Raw genomic sequence first — 15939 nt, 5'->3', positions numbered from 1 at the left:
TGCTTATACAACTCTCTATGTAGGATTGAACCCTATGTCAAGTGAATACATATACTATATATGTTTTATTCACATCACACCTCCATAGCGTAAAAGATATTATTAATATGTGGTAGTTCTTTTCCTCTAATGTTCTTTCCAGCTGCTGGCTGTCTCTCGAAGGAGGACTACTCTATGCATTTGTTGGGCCTGCGGCTGCTGTTGTCTTGGTAAACACTTAAATTATTTTTAGTATTTTCATTAGAAATGGTGGAATACTGTCTGAATTACAGAGTGGTTAGTTATGCAGTGGTATTAATTTTACTGCAGACATCCTGAGAACAATGGTCTAAGATTCCCTCAATGTTTTGAATATGCTATTTTTCTGATTGTTTATTTTATTATGTATTTTACATCAACACTATATACGTCATTGTTTCCACAAAGCCACATGAACATCAAGCATAACCAAAGACATTTCTGTATGCACAAATAGCTCATCATATATATTGTTATTAGTGTATATATTTTTATACAAGTTTATATATTATATGTGTGTACTCTGTACACCTTCAAAAAGTTCTCTAGGAGCAACAACAGGATTTGGCAAGAGTTTATTACCAGGATGAGGTCAATGGGTGAAATCCTGGCCCCACTGGCAAAACTCCTATTCACTTCAGAGGCCAGGATTCACCCAATGCTATTACCATGATAATAGCTAACTGTTATTCTTTTCTGGAGGAGCCAGTTAAAAGGCAGGGGAAATATATTTAAGACTTACATAATTATAAAAATAGGTTATAATTTCTAATTATTTAGGCATTAACTATATTTTATTATATGCAAAGTAGGAGGTAAGACGGTATTCTAGAAAAGGGTTATGGTACAACTGAAAATGATTGTTTTGCAAAAGTTGCCTTGTTCATTTTACTCCTGAGCCACACAAAATAAAACTGGAAAAGCATGATATGCTGGTTGCTAACACAAGAATTTTGTTACAAGCATCACTGAATTCTTATCAGTTGTATCCATGTAACGGTTGCTCTCTTACGGAGAAGTTCAGTGACAGCTTTGGTGGCCTGGTGCAAAGCACTGTGCCAGTGTTGTTCAGGGATGGCAGGCAGGAAAGATGGAATCAGAGGCAGGTCTTCTGTGGCTATTGTCTTGGAAGAAAAAAAAATCATGATCGCCGGACAACGTAACTTATTATGTATCAAACTTCCACAGCCCTGAAAATGTATCTAGGTATTTGAGAAATCCTATATTTGGATCAAATAATCCGAAGTTCTTCATAGATGCATTGGTAATACAACATCTGTCAACATTTGTTTAAATTTTCCATTGATCCTGGACTGTTGACAGGAGGTTCTATATTGGTCAGTTCCAGAGTATTAAAAAGTCTTAGGTCTTGTCTACATTACCGCTTAAATCGATGTAAGTTACGTCACTCAGGAGTGTGAAAAAGCCACCCCCAGACTGAGATAAGTTGCATCTACTTAAAGCGGTGCCTTCTGCCTCTCGTTGGGGTGGAATGATTATGATGATGGGACAGCGGTCTCCCTTTGGCATAGCACATCTTCACCAGATGCACTGTGCAACTGTGCTGGTGTACTGAGGTAGTGTAGACTAGCCCTTAGATCAGAATGGGTTTGCTGTAAGATTTTGTTATGCATATTGGAAAGAGCTGGATTTATGAAACCCCTGAATCATGCAGGCACATTGGGGATTTGCATGTAAACATACCTGTGCACTCACACATTAGGGTTTGGCATACACTCTTTTGAAAATTTGATCCAGAAAGTCCTTCTTCAGGCTCTGTATACTAATTTCAGGGGCCAAAGCCATTCTTAGATATGGCTCTGGTACCTTACAAAATGATCAAGTGACCTTGTCCTATAGGATGTACACTTTACACAGAAGAGGCCAGTATGAATAGGGTAATTCACCTCACCACCAGGAACATGCTAATCACTGATTCTTCTTCCTCCCCTTGTAGCCGTAATATATGAGGTAAGGTAAGAATTAATTTTAGAAGCCCCCATATCACCCACATGCATACAACCAGCCCTCACCCCAACATTCCCTCCTCCCTCCCCCACATATACACACACAATGCTGACTGTAAATTTTCTAAACGTTATGAATGTAAATTTGCCTCCTAGTTTTGCTATCTCTTGAAGTGCATTGACTCTATCCTCAACCCACTCACTGTACATTTATTTGCTATGAAGCTGTTCCACCCAAAGATCTACATCTTTGAATGATTGGTTTGTAACTAATAAATGCAGGAGGGAAATCCCTGATTTCTCAAACTCTTTAGTCAACAAAGCAAAATAAAGTAACTTACTTTGCTTATCTCGAAAGTCTTTTATCAATATAATACAATATTTCTTCCAAATTTCCTCATCTTATATTTTGCCATGTATCCTAAAACATGATACCCTGACAAAGAGCCAACTGTTATCTACAAGTTGCAAGGAATGTAGGATAAAGTGAGAATTAGACTAGGTCACCTGAATATCACCAGCATTAATAGTTGTTTTCAAACTATCATGCTGAATTTCAATGCCACAAATAATATCATCCTCCTAAACTGCTGTTCTCAGGTTTCTCTCATTACAATCTATAAAAGGGGACAGATGGGACAACATTTGCTTAGTATCTCTGGTAAAACAATACCTCCCCCTCTCTACATACTGTCACTCTAAGAGAAGCGTAGGCTAATGTGAACGAGGAAATACAGGTTTTGCTGAAGCCAAATGTTCCACGAATTAGAATGGTGAGTCCTCTTGACCAAATGACTTTATCACATCAAATAAAACTGCAGGCATTGACACTACTTGTCCCTCTTCTACACCAATGACGTTTAGGACCATCTTTTATTATCAGCTAATAATAACCTATTTCTGAAGCCAATTTGGTCGCTGTGTAATAAATGCTCTAGTATCTTTCTCTAAGTTCTGGTAATAATTTCAGCATGGAGTTTACAGTGTTTGGGTCTGATTCTCTTCTCCCTTACAGCACTTTTAGACCAGTGTACATCTACTGACTTCAGCTGAGTTAGTCCTGATTTGCATTGGCATAAATGAGAAGGAAATCTGTAATTATCAGAGATATAGGTATATAGCTACAAAGATTACCTGGATGTTAATGTTTGCAGCTCCCGCAGAGTATGTCTCATCTTCATATAGAGTCAAGCCAGGAACCTTTTGTACAGCTCACAGTCCATGGCACAGTGAGGAAGCCAAGGATGTTTACAAAAAGCCAATCATAATTTCCACATGGAACTGTATGTTCTCTGTACAATTGGCAAACTTTATTCAGAGATCTCTGACGTTCACAGACATGATTTGCTCCCCCATTAGTTAGCAGGTGTAGAGGGAGCTTTTTCATCTAGCCATTTAGATTTGAGTATACAAAAGAAAAATCTCGTCTGAAAAATGTAAAAGCTCAAATAAACTGAAACTAAGAAAGGCCTAAAAGAGTAGGGCTGTGGGCAGGGCATACTGGCAAATGATCAGTGTTTAATGTAGTTCTCAAAAGTCCATTTTAAAACATTTCTTAACTAAAAATTATTTTTGGCAGGTCCATTTAAAGGCTACATAAAAATCCTAGTATGATGCATAGAATATGTATTAAGGACCAAATACTGACTTTAGAACTACATGGCTGTTTGAGCCAAATACTCAGCTGTTACAAATCATTATAGCTCTGTTCATTTATGGATTGACACCAGTTGATACCAGCTAAGGATCTGGCCCATAAAAAAAGAAAGCGCAACCAAACAATCCTATATATTGCCAACCAAAATCACATTTTGGCATATGAGTAGGCTTAGAAGGATTAGATATTTGTCATTAAATGTCAATTTCACTATACACACACAAACCGATGAATAAATATTCCCATATAGGCACAGAAAAATGCTGCTTGAGAACTTATTAGAGTTTTATTTAAGAATATTTACTTTATATATTTTTGATGTGAGAATTTGATAATTTGCTTTTTAAGTTATAAAGCTTTAACTTTTTGAATCTCAAGGTCTATTGTCCTCACACATACCAATTTCCCATCTGTGAAAATTTAAATGGGATAAAAATAAAATAAAAATAAGCATTGCTATTATCCGTAGAAACTATTTAAAAAAAATCAAATTCTGCCAAGCCTACATATGAGGAACCCAGGAATGAGGAAGACAGTTGTGAGTTTGGAAAAACAAAACAAAACCAACAACCAGAAACCATAGATTCTGGTTTTGCATGAGTGAGAACTCCTTGCAGCAAAAAAGGCATAGCTGGGACTCAAGAAAGCATGATACCTAAAATAACCAAATCAGATTATCTTTGTTTTATGTTTGTTCTGCACCAAGTGGAATGGAGTTCTGAGTCATGACTGGGGCTCCTAGATGCTATGGCAATACAAATAATACATAATCCTTTTTAGTCTTGTACACAAAATTCAGATAAAATATTCTCTCTCTAACATGGACTAGATTACATTGTTACAATTAAAGTTTACGTTTAATCAGTGTTTAGAGTCACAGCTGCCTACTTTCTTATTAACAGGCAGGCATATATATGGCCAGATACAGGACATAATTCAGGCTTTAATTAATACAACTGTTGATTTATATGTTTGTTCCACCTATTAGAGGATATGGACAGGAAGCAAGAATTTAGCCCTAAAGTTAAGTAGATTCATAGATTCTAGGACTGGAAGGGACCTCGAGAGGTCATCGAGTCCAGTCCCCTGCCCACATGGCAGGACCAAATACTGTCTAGACCATCCCCGATAGACATTTATCTAACCTACTCTTAAATATCTCCAGAGATGGAGATTCCACAACCTCCCTAGGCAATTTATGTACACTTTATGTACACTTTACATGTCCTGAGACTAGTACAGTACAAAATCTCTGACTAAATTCTTCAGAAATGTATCATGCAACCATAGTCTACGTTTGTAATTCCATCATATTGGCAAATGTAAAAGAGACCATTTTCTGTAATAATGTGTGTAGGCATTTTCCTTCACTGTCACTGAAAGGTCAACTGTTTGTTTCTATTTGACAGGTCAACATGGTGATTGGCATTTTGGTATTTAATAAACTTGTTTCCAGAGATGGGATCCTAGATAAAAAGCTCAAACACAGAGCGGGGTAAGCAACAAATTGGGATATTTTAAAGCATATTGCAAATGTATCATATATTCAATTACAGATATTCACCAAAAATGCATTTGATTGTGCTTTGAACTTTTTTCTCAATGTATGTCTAACAGATTTCATTCATTGCAAAAGTTGCAGTTGCATTATCCTGAGGGAATGTGACTGAGCAAACTGAAAATAAAACACAAGTACAACAGTATTAAGTTAATAAGAATGGGGATTAAACAGTTTCAAAACTGAGCAGGGATTTAATGGGGAAGACATACATTTTTATTTCTGAAATCGGGAATATAGTTGTATAAAATGTGTGTACAGAAGAAGCCAAAATTTCTTTCTTTCTTTCTTTCTTAGTGTATTATTCTACCTTTTATACCAGTATAACCTCACTGAAGTCAATAGCATTGCATCATTGTAATTAAGAGATGAATTTGGCTCTGTGTTTGTATATATATGTATATGTGTTTGTGTTCTAAAATAAGCATAACAGAATTTGAATGTAAATTATACATCTTTCAGAAGCAAAAAAAAAATGTGTAAATAGAAAAGTTCTCTGTGTATTTATATCCATGATTTCCTTTCGTTAATATACTTATAATTTTACATTCAAAATCTGGGTTTCTAGTGATAAAAGAGGGAGGGGCTGCAGCTTAGCTCCTAATAAAAGGTAGCAATAATTTTGCTGTTGACTTCAGCAGGTACAGGTGGGTTTCAAGGTCTGCTGCAGTGGATATGACTGCAGTCTACATAAAAGAGAAACATTTCACAAATGTATCTTAGCTTTCTGAATGTATGTGTAAATGTATTTTAATGCTTCAGGTAATGATAAGCAATCAGCATTTATTACTTCTCCACTTGTGGTACTCTTTCTTCTACATCATTTGTAGGTGACTACCCCAATATTAGCATTGATAGCAGTGATGATTCTCTATTTTACATGCATATATTACAGCTGTCTGTAAACTTTTCTTAAAACCATACTTTCAATTATTTGATCATTCCTGTAATAGCATCATTCCTAATGTTCAATTAATTGATTAGATGTCCATATTGATACCATATACACTTTGGTGTGCTTACGTTGCCATTTAGTGTTGGTTAAAACCCCTTGTGGTTTTCAGTTCTTAGTGCACTGTTTCAAAAACGACAACCACCATCACCAAAACCTCTTTTGTTCTCTTTTCTTTTTTTCTCCTCCTTCTTATTAGAAAATAATAATTTCTTAATTCTACTCTTGTCTACAATGTTGCATCTGCCTTCTTAACTGTTGTAATATATTCTTCATGTTCTGATTAAATGTGCCATATTATAAAATCAGCCACAATATTTCAGAATCTGTGAGAACTTTTTCAATAGTTATACTTAAGAAGTTTTGACCCTATAAATCTATTGATCATTTTTCTGTGTAATATTTAAAGGATAGGAGAAATCATGTTTAACTGCAGAATAGCTTTCTAGTTATCAGCTATATGCAATTTAAATCTTGTTGCTTATAGTATACTTTTCTGGTCTACTAAATACTTTGCTTTCTGAAAGTTTGTATCTCAGTAAAATGAATGTTATTTTTAAAGCTAAACTGGACAAAGCACTAGAAAATATGCTGTCAGAAATAATACCGCACTCCCACAGGGATGGACTAGGAACTAGATGCCTTAATAAAGATGGAAACAAGCTATCTTCAGCACTGTTTGATTAAGTGATGCAGACGCAGATTCTTGAGTCATTTTCTGGGGCAGTGGAAATTCTTTAGCTGCCCCGCCCCAATCAAAGGAGGATGGTCACTCATTAGTTAAGTATTTCTACCAGCCTCACCTACCATCTAGGCCCAGTGACAAGTTCAGTAGTAAAACTATTTAAATAGGATTAGAGCATTTACAGAGGCAAAATAATGGCACTCCAAAGAATTCTATCTTAGTAAAGCACATGGTGACTCTTCAGGTCAAAATAACAGGCCAGATCATGAAATGCTGTGAAATAACATATCTGGTGATCAGAAGTCAGTGGAGCTATGCTATAAAACCCCAGCTGAGGATCTGCCCCCAAAATATTCAATTAGAAAAGAGCTATTTGAGAAGACTTATCATAAGTTAGGTGAAAGACATTCCATTCTTTTGTAATATATACACAGATGTTCCCAAGTTATGTGAGGGATGGATTTGGCCCTCTAAATCTATAGATCTGTTCTGCATATTGCAATAATGAGACTGTTCATATGAGTAAGTGCTGCAGCATCAAGATCAAGACTTAATTCTTTCTGTCTCCAGCAACTATTGGGTATACCCTTAGATAGTGAAAATCATCTTGCTGCACTGATTTCATTTTACACCCGCTGAGGTTCTGGCCCTTTATTTCTGTGCATTATGTATAGAAGCAAAAGCAAACTTTTAGCTTTGGCGGTAAATGGGAGGGTGAAGAGTGAGAGCTCAAAGTCAGTTGAAATATTGAGAAATATTTTTCCCAAATGTTGCTTTTCTTCATTACATATAGGAAACATTTGTGGGTTTTTTTGGTTGGTTGGTTGGTTGGTTTGGTTGTTGTTTTTTTCAGTTATCTATGTGTAAAAAAACTTTCCCTATATTGTTGTATGTTTCTTGTTATGATATGGAAATCACTGGTTCTGCTGGCAGGTGGGAAATAGGAGAGCAAAGAAGTTGTTTATTTAATCAAAACTTCCGAATTTGAATGCATGTTGTACATAGAAGAAGAAAATTCTAATACCAGGTTTTACATTTTAACTGTGATGAGTTTTGTAATACAGTTGTCTGTACAAAATGCTTTAAGCTTAATGCTTGTGTACTGTGTTTTATTAAAATGGAATAACATATCACCCCTTTTTAGTCCAAGTAATATTTATTTTCATCAAATTCCATACATTTCAACCCCTATATTCAGACCTTTATACAATGGGAACAAGAACTCCTAGGTAAAGTGGGCTGTAGCCCACGAAAGCTTATGCTCTAATAAATTTGTTAGTCTCTAAGGTGCCACAAGTACTCCTGTTCTTCCTAGGTAAAGTGCTGTCTCCAGATTTTAGCCAGCACACTCAAATTACTATACCAAGTCATTTGCTTACTGACTGTACAGTAAGTCCATCTTGACTGAATGACCTGAGCACATTTTGGAAGTCTCTTCCTTTATTAATGTTCATATAATAATCAATATTTTATACATCATTGATGCATTCGTTTTGTAAATGGTCTGAATAGAGGGATTTCACGGTGTGTGTCTACACGAGCACGTGCTTATGTTTATCTCCATGTATTGAGCAACTTTGATCTCTGGACATTGGGGCCTTTTTTAGCTTAAATGGAAGAAATAGAGCCTGCATGAAATTAAGCCCCATAGTATTAATAGTTAAAGTTAATAATGTATAGTATCAATATACTTTTGCAACAACCTAGAGCATTCATCTTGAATAAGTCTATTTACTTTTTCTGCATGACGTCATATTTAAAAGCTAAATTTCAGTAGCAACGTTTTTCAGTGAAAATTCAATATTTTGTTCTTTTTGTGGGTGTTCTGTTTGTTTGCAGTCAGATGAGTGAGCCTCATAGCGGTTTGACGCTCAAATGTGCCAAGTGTGGAGTAGTTTCAACAACAGCTTTGTCAGCCACCACCGCCAGTAATGCCATGTTAGTCCTAATCATTTACATCTTCTTGTTACAAATCTTATACAGTGCATGTGAGAAAATACTTTGATGATGAAAATTGTGTTTGCTAATACTGTATTAGAGCACTGAACATATTTAAATATTCTTCTTAAAATTGGCAACTGTGTTTATTAACTGAATAGGGGATACTCTTTAGAAAATAAAGTACAACGTTTTTTATATATTTGTCTGTGGTTTTCAAATTAACTAATAAGTTGCCATCCTAAAAAGGTTTCTTTTTTTTAGTAGTGGTTTTTTATTTATCTACTTGCAGTTATATAATGTTGTTTTCTCTCTCTCTTTCTCAATAGGGCATCCCTTTGGAGTTCCTGTGTTGTGTTGCCTCTTCTGGCTCTGACGTGGATGTCTGCAGTTCTGGCCATGACAGACAAAAGATCAATATTATTTCAGATACTCTTCGCAGTATTTGATTCATTGCAAGGCTTTGTTATTGTCATGGTCCACTGCATTCTCCGAAGGGAGGTGAGGAATAATTTCTCGATCGCTAAAGTGCTGTGTTTCTCACATACTATTTAATATTATATACAACATATTCTTTCAAAAATTCACTTATTGGTATAAAGAAAAAAAGGAAATTTTTGAGATGAGATTTAAAGAGGGGCAAGTGAATAAGGATCTCAAACAGTTCTAGGCAGATGATGAGGCAACAGAAGAAAGAGAACAGCCCCCAAATGTAGAAACTCAGGGGACAGGGACAGATAGGAAGTTGAGAGTGAATAAAGGAATGAACAAGATGGAGAGTAGATGGACGTGAGGTTGAAGGAAGATTGTTTATTTTTAGATGCAAAATGCAGCACAGTTAATTTTAGTGGAAAAATGGGTCCACTTAATTACAGGTCATCTTTAAATTGGGCCAAATAGGTCTTGTTTATTTCTAACTTTTATTCATCTTTGATATTATGATTATACACAATCAGTGCAGACCTAAGATTCCTTTTCCAAAGGAACAGATTCTGTGAGTTTTTCACATATAGAAAGACTGATCAAATATATAATTGCTTTCATTTACACTATTCCATCTTAAACAGAAAACTGTTGAAAATATACAAAAATTTAGGAGCTAGGTGTGGTCGTTTAATGAACAAGCCTTTCAGCTCTATATAGGTTCAAATCATGTTAGGTCACAGTAAGTGTGGTGCTTTCAATTTATCTAGGTTAGGATGTTTATCAACATCACTAAACCATACCACATGTGTAGCACAATTCACAGTGATGGGCAGTATCTATTCAAGGGAGCTGCAGGGCTGGAATAACAGGGTGCATCAGATCACATTTAAGATTTATTGGCCATGCTGAGTGAGGAGGCTTGCACAGTGTCTCTTCTCTCCATCATTCACCGTCCTAAGAACTCAAGTTCACTATATTCATCAAAAACAGCATGCAGGATAGTGACCCAATCTATTTCAGTCTCCCTGTGGTATTCTAATTTGTGTGAATATTGTATCCTACCCAGTGTGTGGGGGGGGGGAGTCACCTTGTGAACCACTAAGTCATTTGATTATTTCACTAGAGACAGGCAAGAGTCTGAAAATGGAGGGAATATGGGCTATGGCTTAAAACAAGAGATTTCTGGGTTCTAAAAACTGAACTAATATGCCTTGCTCTATTCCTGACTTGCAGTGTGACCTTGGACAAGTCCCTGTGCCTCATTTTACCCATCTGTAAAAAGGATAACAATACTAAAAGTAGCCCTCAGAGGTGTTGGGAGGCAAAATTATTTAATGTTTGTAAACCAGTTTGAAATCTTTATATAAAAGGCACTATATATAAAGTGGATTTTTTTTAAAAAAAGTTTATATTATTGTTATTACTTATCACCCACAAGGCCTACTGTTCCCTCCATATTTTGTATACCTTTCTAATATTGGGTTGGCAGGTACTTACAGAATTGGAAGCCACCAGATCATACATTCTTACAGTGAAATGGTAAAAGACTACAATTATTTATACCTCATTTCTTCAGCCAATAAAAAGTGATGACAGTTTTATGTAGAACTATTAGCTGAATCCTTTCTTCCTCAAGTGCTCACAGACAGAATCTTTTTCCCCCCACCTTCTTATCCTAACACTCATCTGAATTTAAGAGCTGGAGCAAAAATTGAGAAACTAATTAAGATGGGTTTTTTTTCCAAATGGGAAAGGGATCAAAGAGATGGTACACTACTGAAGCAATTTTCTTTCATGGCATTAGCTATTTAAGTGAGGACTCATGTGTGATTCAAAGTGGTGTGGGTCCACAGAACCACTGGATGAACTTCCTTTGTTCAGAGATAGGATGTAACTACTGCTCAGGGTGTGTTATGTCCCACTTTGTACCTATTGCCTTGAGGACTTCAAGAACCTGGTTCTTTAGTCATGCTATACATCCTCATGCTTTTAGCTCTGGAGGTTTGCAGTTCAATTCCTGGTGTCAGCTAACATAGCAGCTATCACGTGCACATTTTCAAGGAGCAATTTAGTTGTTAAATTGTTTAGAATACATTTTACCTGAAATTGTAGTCCATTACTTTACGTAGTCCAAAGAAGATATTTCTCTCTACCCATACATGACATAGAAATCTTACCAATGTATTTTCCATTCTTAATGATGAATGCCATACAAATAATGAAGCCATCTCATTATATCTTCCATAAGATTCATCTAATGTTTACAATATGCCAGTGTAAGCAAAATATTAATTCGGACTGTCAAATAACATACCACTAATAATATATCATAGGAAAATTCAAACAAAGAAAAGGTCAGATATGCTTTACTATGCCCTTACTATTGTTATATTCCAAAAATGATGCATTCTTGTTCATGTAAATATATAAAATCTTTTTCTCATTATACTTGATGTATTGGTTTGGACATAAACATTGGAAATGTAAGAACATGTGTGTATCTACCCTCTCTTTCCATCCAAAACCCACTAGTCTGTCACTTCAGTATTTTTGTCTGAAAGTGAGCTATTTAAGAGGCTGCGTGGCTGTTCGATAGGGCACTAGAGTGGGACTCTAGAGTCCTGGCTTCTGTTCCCAATCTGCTGTGTGACTTTAGGAGTGTCACTTCACATCCCTCTGCCTCAGTTCCCAATCCTGTAAAGTTAGGATAATGATACTTTCCCCTCCTTCATGCTTTGAGGCCTATGGGTGAAAAATGCTATAGAAGAGCTAAGTATTATTATTTTTAACTGGAAGACTAATGGGGATATTCCCACCCTATCATATCACTATTCATTCTTATCTTCTTGCTGTTAAAGTACCTAATGAGACATAGAGGGAGTGTGGTATGCGTGTTTCTGTCATAAAACAGAGAATGATAGAAAAGCTTAGTGCTAATAGTCTTCCTTACCAGAATACCAGAACAGTATGCCTGACATGCTTTAACACAGCCTCTTCCGAAGCTAATTTGAGTCATGCTGAACGACTCCAAAGGCTGGTGGTGATGGGACGAACCCATGTGTATTTTCTGCTTTTTCCCTGCTCCTACTGATTGAAATGCGTTTGGATTAAATACATGTTTGGTGTCTAAATCTCAACCCACATTTCTATATTGCAAGAGAAAAAAGGTGCATGATTAGGGAGAGAGGATAAGTTATAAGAGTCTTGAATTGGTTACTGTTGCTAGGGAAACCACTTCCTTGGTTCGTGCACATTCATCACATGTCTCTCTTAGTCTGCCTGGCTCTAAAACAATCTTACAGCTTGATGTTAGAAAGAAAAAAATAAACTACAAAACAATTCCGAATGAATGGTGGAGAAAAACAAATGAGCATTTCAAAGGCCCACCTTTTGTTTGTGACATTGTCTGAGGATTCTGCCTCTACGACCGTGGAGTAGGAAACCAATAGGTGGGTCAGGTTATTCCCTTCGACAAAATCCCTTAAAGTCTGTAAGGACTGGATCCACAAAGGGAATTAGGCACTGCTACACTCAGCATTGCAATGCCTAGCTTTCAGGCACCTAGAAAATCAGTGGAATCCACAAAGGCTGCATTAGCAACAAGGATCTCCATACAACACACAGGGAGAGATAGGTGCCTGAGAATGGGATCCATAAAAGCTAGCCACCACTGCTACCCAATGGGAGATGCCAATGACAGAGGAGTTCCCTCAGCCCCTGCCCATTTCAGGGAGTTAGGGACCTACGTTCAGGCAGTGGGGTGTGGGGTGGCTATCTCTCTTGCAACCCACATTTGGGAACCCCTTCTCTCTTGAAGTCAGGTGCAATAGCCATTTCTTGTGAGAATGCCTTAGGTACCTGCCTAATACCACACAAAACAGCTGGGGGAGGCAGTGGCTTCCTTCAGAATCTTTAGCCAGCGGTTCAAGTGATCACCCAGCAGGATGTGGGAGACTCTAGTTCAGTGTTCCCATCTGCCTGAGGAGGGGAATGGATTTGAACAGGGATTCCCCACCTCTCAGGTGAATGCTTTAACCACTGAGCTATGGGATATTCTCAGGAGGGCCTCTCTCACTCCATTTTGGAAGCTGTTTCACTTTGTTATAAATAATTGGGCCTCAGAAACAGTGGTTAGGAAGTGGCGGGAAGCCCCTGTTCAAATTCCTTCTCCTCAGGAAGAGTGGGGAATTGAACTGTGATTTCCTACATCCCATCCGAGTCCCTTAACCAATGGGCTAAAGGTTAGGGGGGGGCTGCCTTTCCCCCTCCGATGTTTTGTGTGGAGATAGGCACCCTCTGAGCACACCCACTGGATCAGGACCCACAGGCAAGCTAGGTGAGGGGACACCTATCTTCTCCTGATTTGAGGCTTGTGCTGGGGCTATGGCATGACAGGCATTCAGGCTCCTGCCTGAGGCAGCAGTGCACATGCCCAGAGGCAGAAACATAGGCATCTAGGGAACTTTTACACTATAAATGCAGGTGCTGAGTGAGTTTAGGCACCTACAGACTTACACAGCAGCTGAGCAGGAATTTTGTGGATCACAGTGATGCCTAAATCTGGAAATTAGGTGCCTAAATCTTTGCAGATCTGGTTCTAAGTTCTTTCGCCAAACCAGAAACTCTATAGCATTCTTAATTAGCAACAATAATTCTTCATCATATCAGCTACTTTTGTCTCCAATATGTCTCTGAATGATTAAACAGAAGATGGATGGGTCGGTGAGGACAAAAAAATAGTATTTTCATGGTGCATGCTTACAAGTTGCAATTTACATCATTTTGATGGACACAGCTATCTCAGACATTCAGCTGTAACATCCTAATAGTATGTTGCTTGCATTTAAGACACGTTTTAGAATGCATCTATCACCAAAGGCTCTCCAGTTTATTGCTGATGGAGTACTTGAGAGAGATTAATGAGATCTATAGGAGTATGAGGTATGGGGAGCCTCCATGGACATGTAAGAGAGAGATTTTTGGTAGGGGAGGTTGTCACTTAATGTGTTTTGAAGCAATAATAGATTTGGGTTCTGTTACTTTGAGATTTGACTGAAATTCAGGGTGGTCCTCATTTTGTCAACTTAGTTCACCGATGATTTCCCTACAATATAGAACGCTAAAGTCTGACGTAGGACTTCAGCACTGATAAAGAGGGAAAAGATTTGGATTAACTTTTGTAACAACTGGGAGATGCTAAATCAGATTGGTGTCAGATGCATGCAAAACCAAAACAAACATAATGCCTAAAATCAAAGTCTGATTCATAATCCAGGTCAAGCACACTTTTAATTACTCTCTCACACTTGGGGAGTTTCAGTGCCTTAAAATCACACCAAACCTTTCACACTTGTTACATCTTTTCTCTCTCTACCCTATATTAGTCTTCCTCTATCTGCAGTACTCATTTAGACTTAAATATTGCAGGGCACTTTAACTCATTTAAGGGTTGAGCACTTTAAGATAATGCTTTCTAATTATAAAGATAAGGCAAAGTTTTCCATCTGCCTTTTTTTTTTCCTGCTGGGAAAGCTTGTCCAAGCTCTCAAAGAATTTGTAGCATAAAATAATGGCATTCAGAAAGCCAGGCCTTAGGCTCAGCTTCAGTTGATTAATTTAGCCTCGTTTACTGTTTACAAAATGTCCATGAGTAGCTTATGATTTTCTCTGATTTGATTATTCTAAATCAACCACTGAATAATTTCTACAGATAATGAATGGTCTGTAGACTGCTCACAAGAAGTTCTTCGTTGAGAGTGTTTGATATTCAGCATAGAAATGGTGTTGGTTAGTTTTGATGGGACACAGGTCACGTGGCCAAATTTCTGTATCCAAGTTGGAAGATGGTAACTCTTAGAATCAGATTTCCAGTATGAATACTAACATTTATTAAATCTAAATTCTCTTTTTGTGAATACAGTACAAACATTCCTCCCAGTAAACTGGTTTTCTAGAATGTCCGTGGCAAGTGTATACAAAAGACACATAAGCAAAACTGAAGCAAATTTGGTTCTTAATTCAAAGAAATATTCTTGTGTGTTTCCAAGGCCACACTTATAAATATCTTTTCCCATTGCAAGAATTTTCTTGCTGCCTCCATTTTTAATCTCTGATATGTGCAGCCAAATGTACTCACACTAGACTGCCAATGAGCAGGAACTGTTTTACCCCTTTGGATGCTACTTTCTATTTATGCATCTCGTTCCTTAGAAATTGTTCTCTGGTAATATATACACTTAAACATATGATCTTGGTCAAATTTCTTGTAAATTCTGTACATCAAACCTTCTGAAGTAGTAACTCTTGAAATACAGTCATATTTTGCACAGAATAATATTCATTAATGAGTGGTGACAATTTATATCAAGTTCTATAGAAGAGATAAATAATAAAATCTTACACCTTTGTCCAGTACAAAGCAGGCTACTGTCCTACTCATTGTGCTCACACTTAATAAGTTTTGTCCATTCTGAAAGGTTTTACTGTTGCAAGAGGTTTAAGAAATATTCCCTATACTTAAAACTAGAGACTACAATGTGAGCCAGTAACATCCTGCAAAATGGATTTTTTTTAAAGTGCAACCAACCACTGTAATTAGGAAACTACTTCACTTTTAATGCAAATAACTGTTAAGGGTCACCTTTCAAAGCCCTTACATTTTTCAGGCATACAATACATTTTATTTTGCTATGGGAATAAAGTACCTTTTATAAACCTACCTTCTGACCTGCTGCTGCA

General features: G+C 37.0%; 1 protein-coding gene across 1 annotated transcript in view; it reads left to right on the top strand.

Moving 5' to 3' along the window:
* ADGRB3 (adhesion G protein-coupled receptor B3) overlaps positions 1–15939 on the top strand; it is a 600480-nt gene that overhangs the window by 555824 nt on the left and 28717 nt on the right. Inside the window, exons 22-25 of the mRNA XM_026654815.1 lie at positions 143–209; positions 5052–5137; positions 8677–8775; positions 9105–9276. Coding sequence (XP_026510600.1) covers positions 143–209; positions 5052–5137; positions 8677–8775; positions 9105–9276 — 424 coding nt within the window. The remainder of the gene's footprint in view (positions 1–142; positions 210–5051; positions 5138–8676; positions 8776–9104; positions 9277–15939) is intronic.

The sequence above is a fragment of the Terrapene carolina genome, unplaced genomic scaffold (assembly GCF_002925995.2).
Source record: "Terrapene carolina triunguis isolate 2854851 unplaced genomic scaffold, T_m_triunguis-2.0 Scaffold42, whole genome shotgun sequence".
NCBI lineage: Eukaryota > Metazoa > Chordata > Testudines > Emydidae > Terrapene > Terrapene triunguis.
Note: the sequence above shows the minus strand (reverse complement) of the source record. Positions and strands in the feature narration are given on the sequence as shown.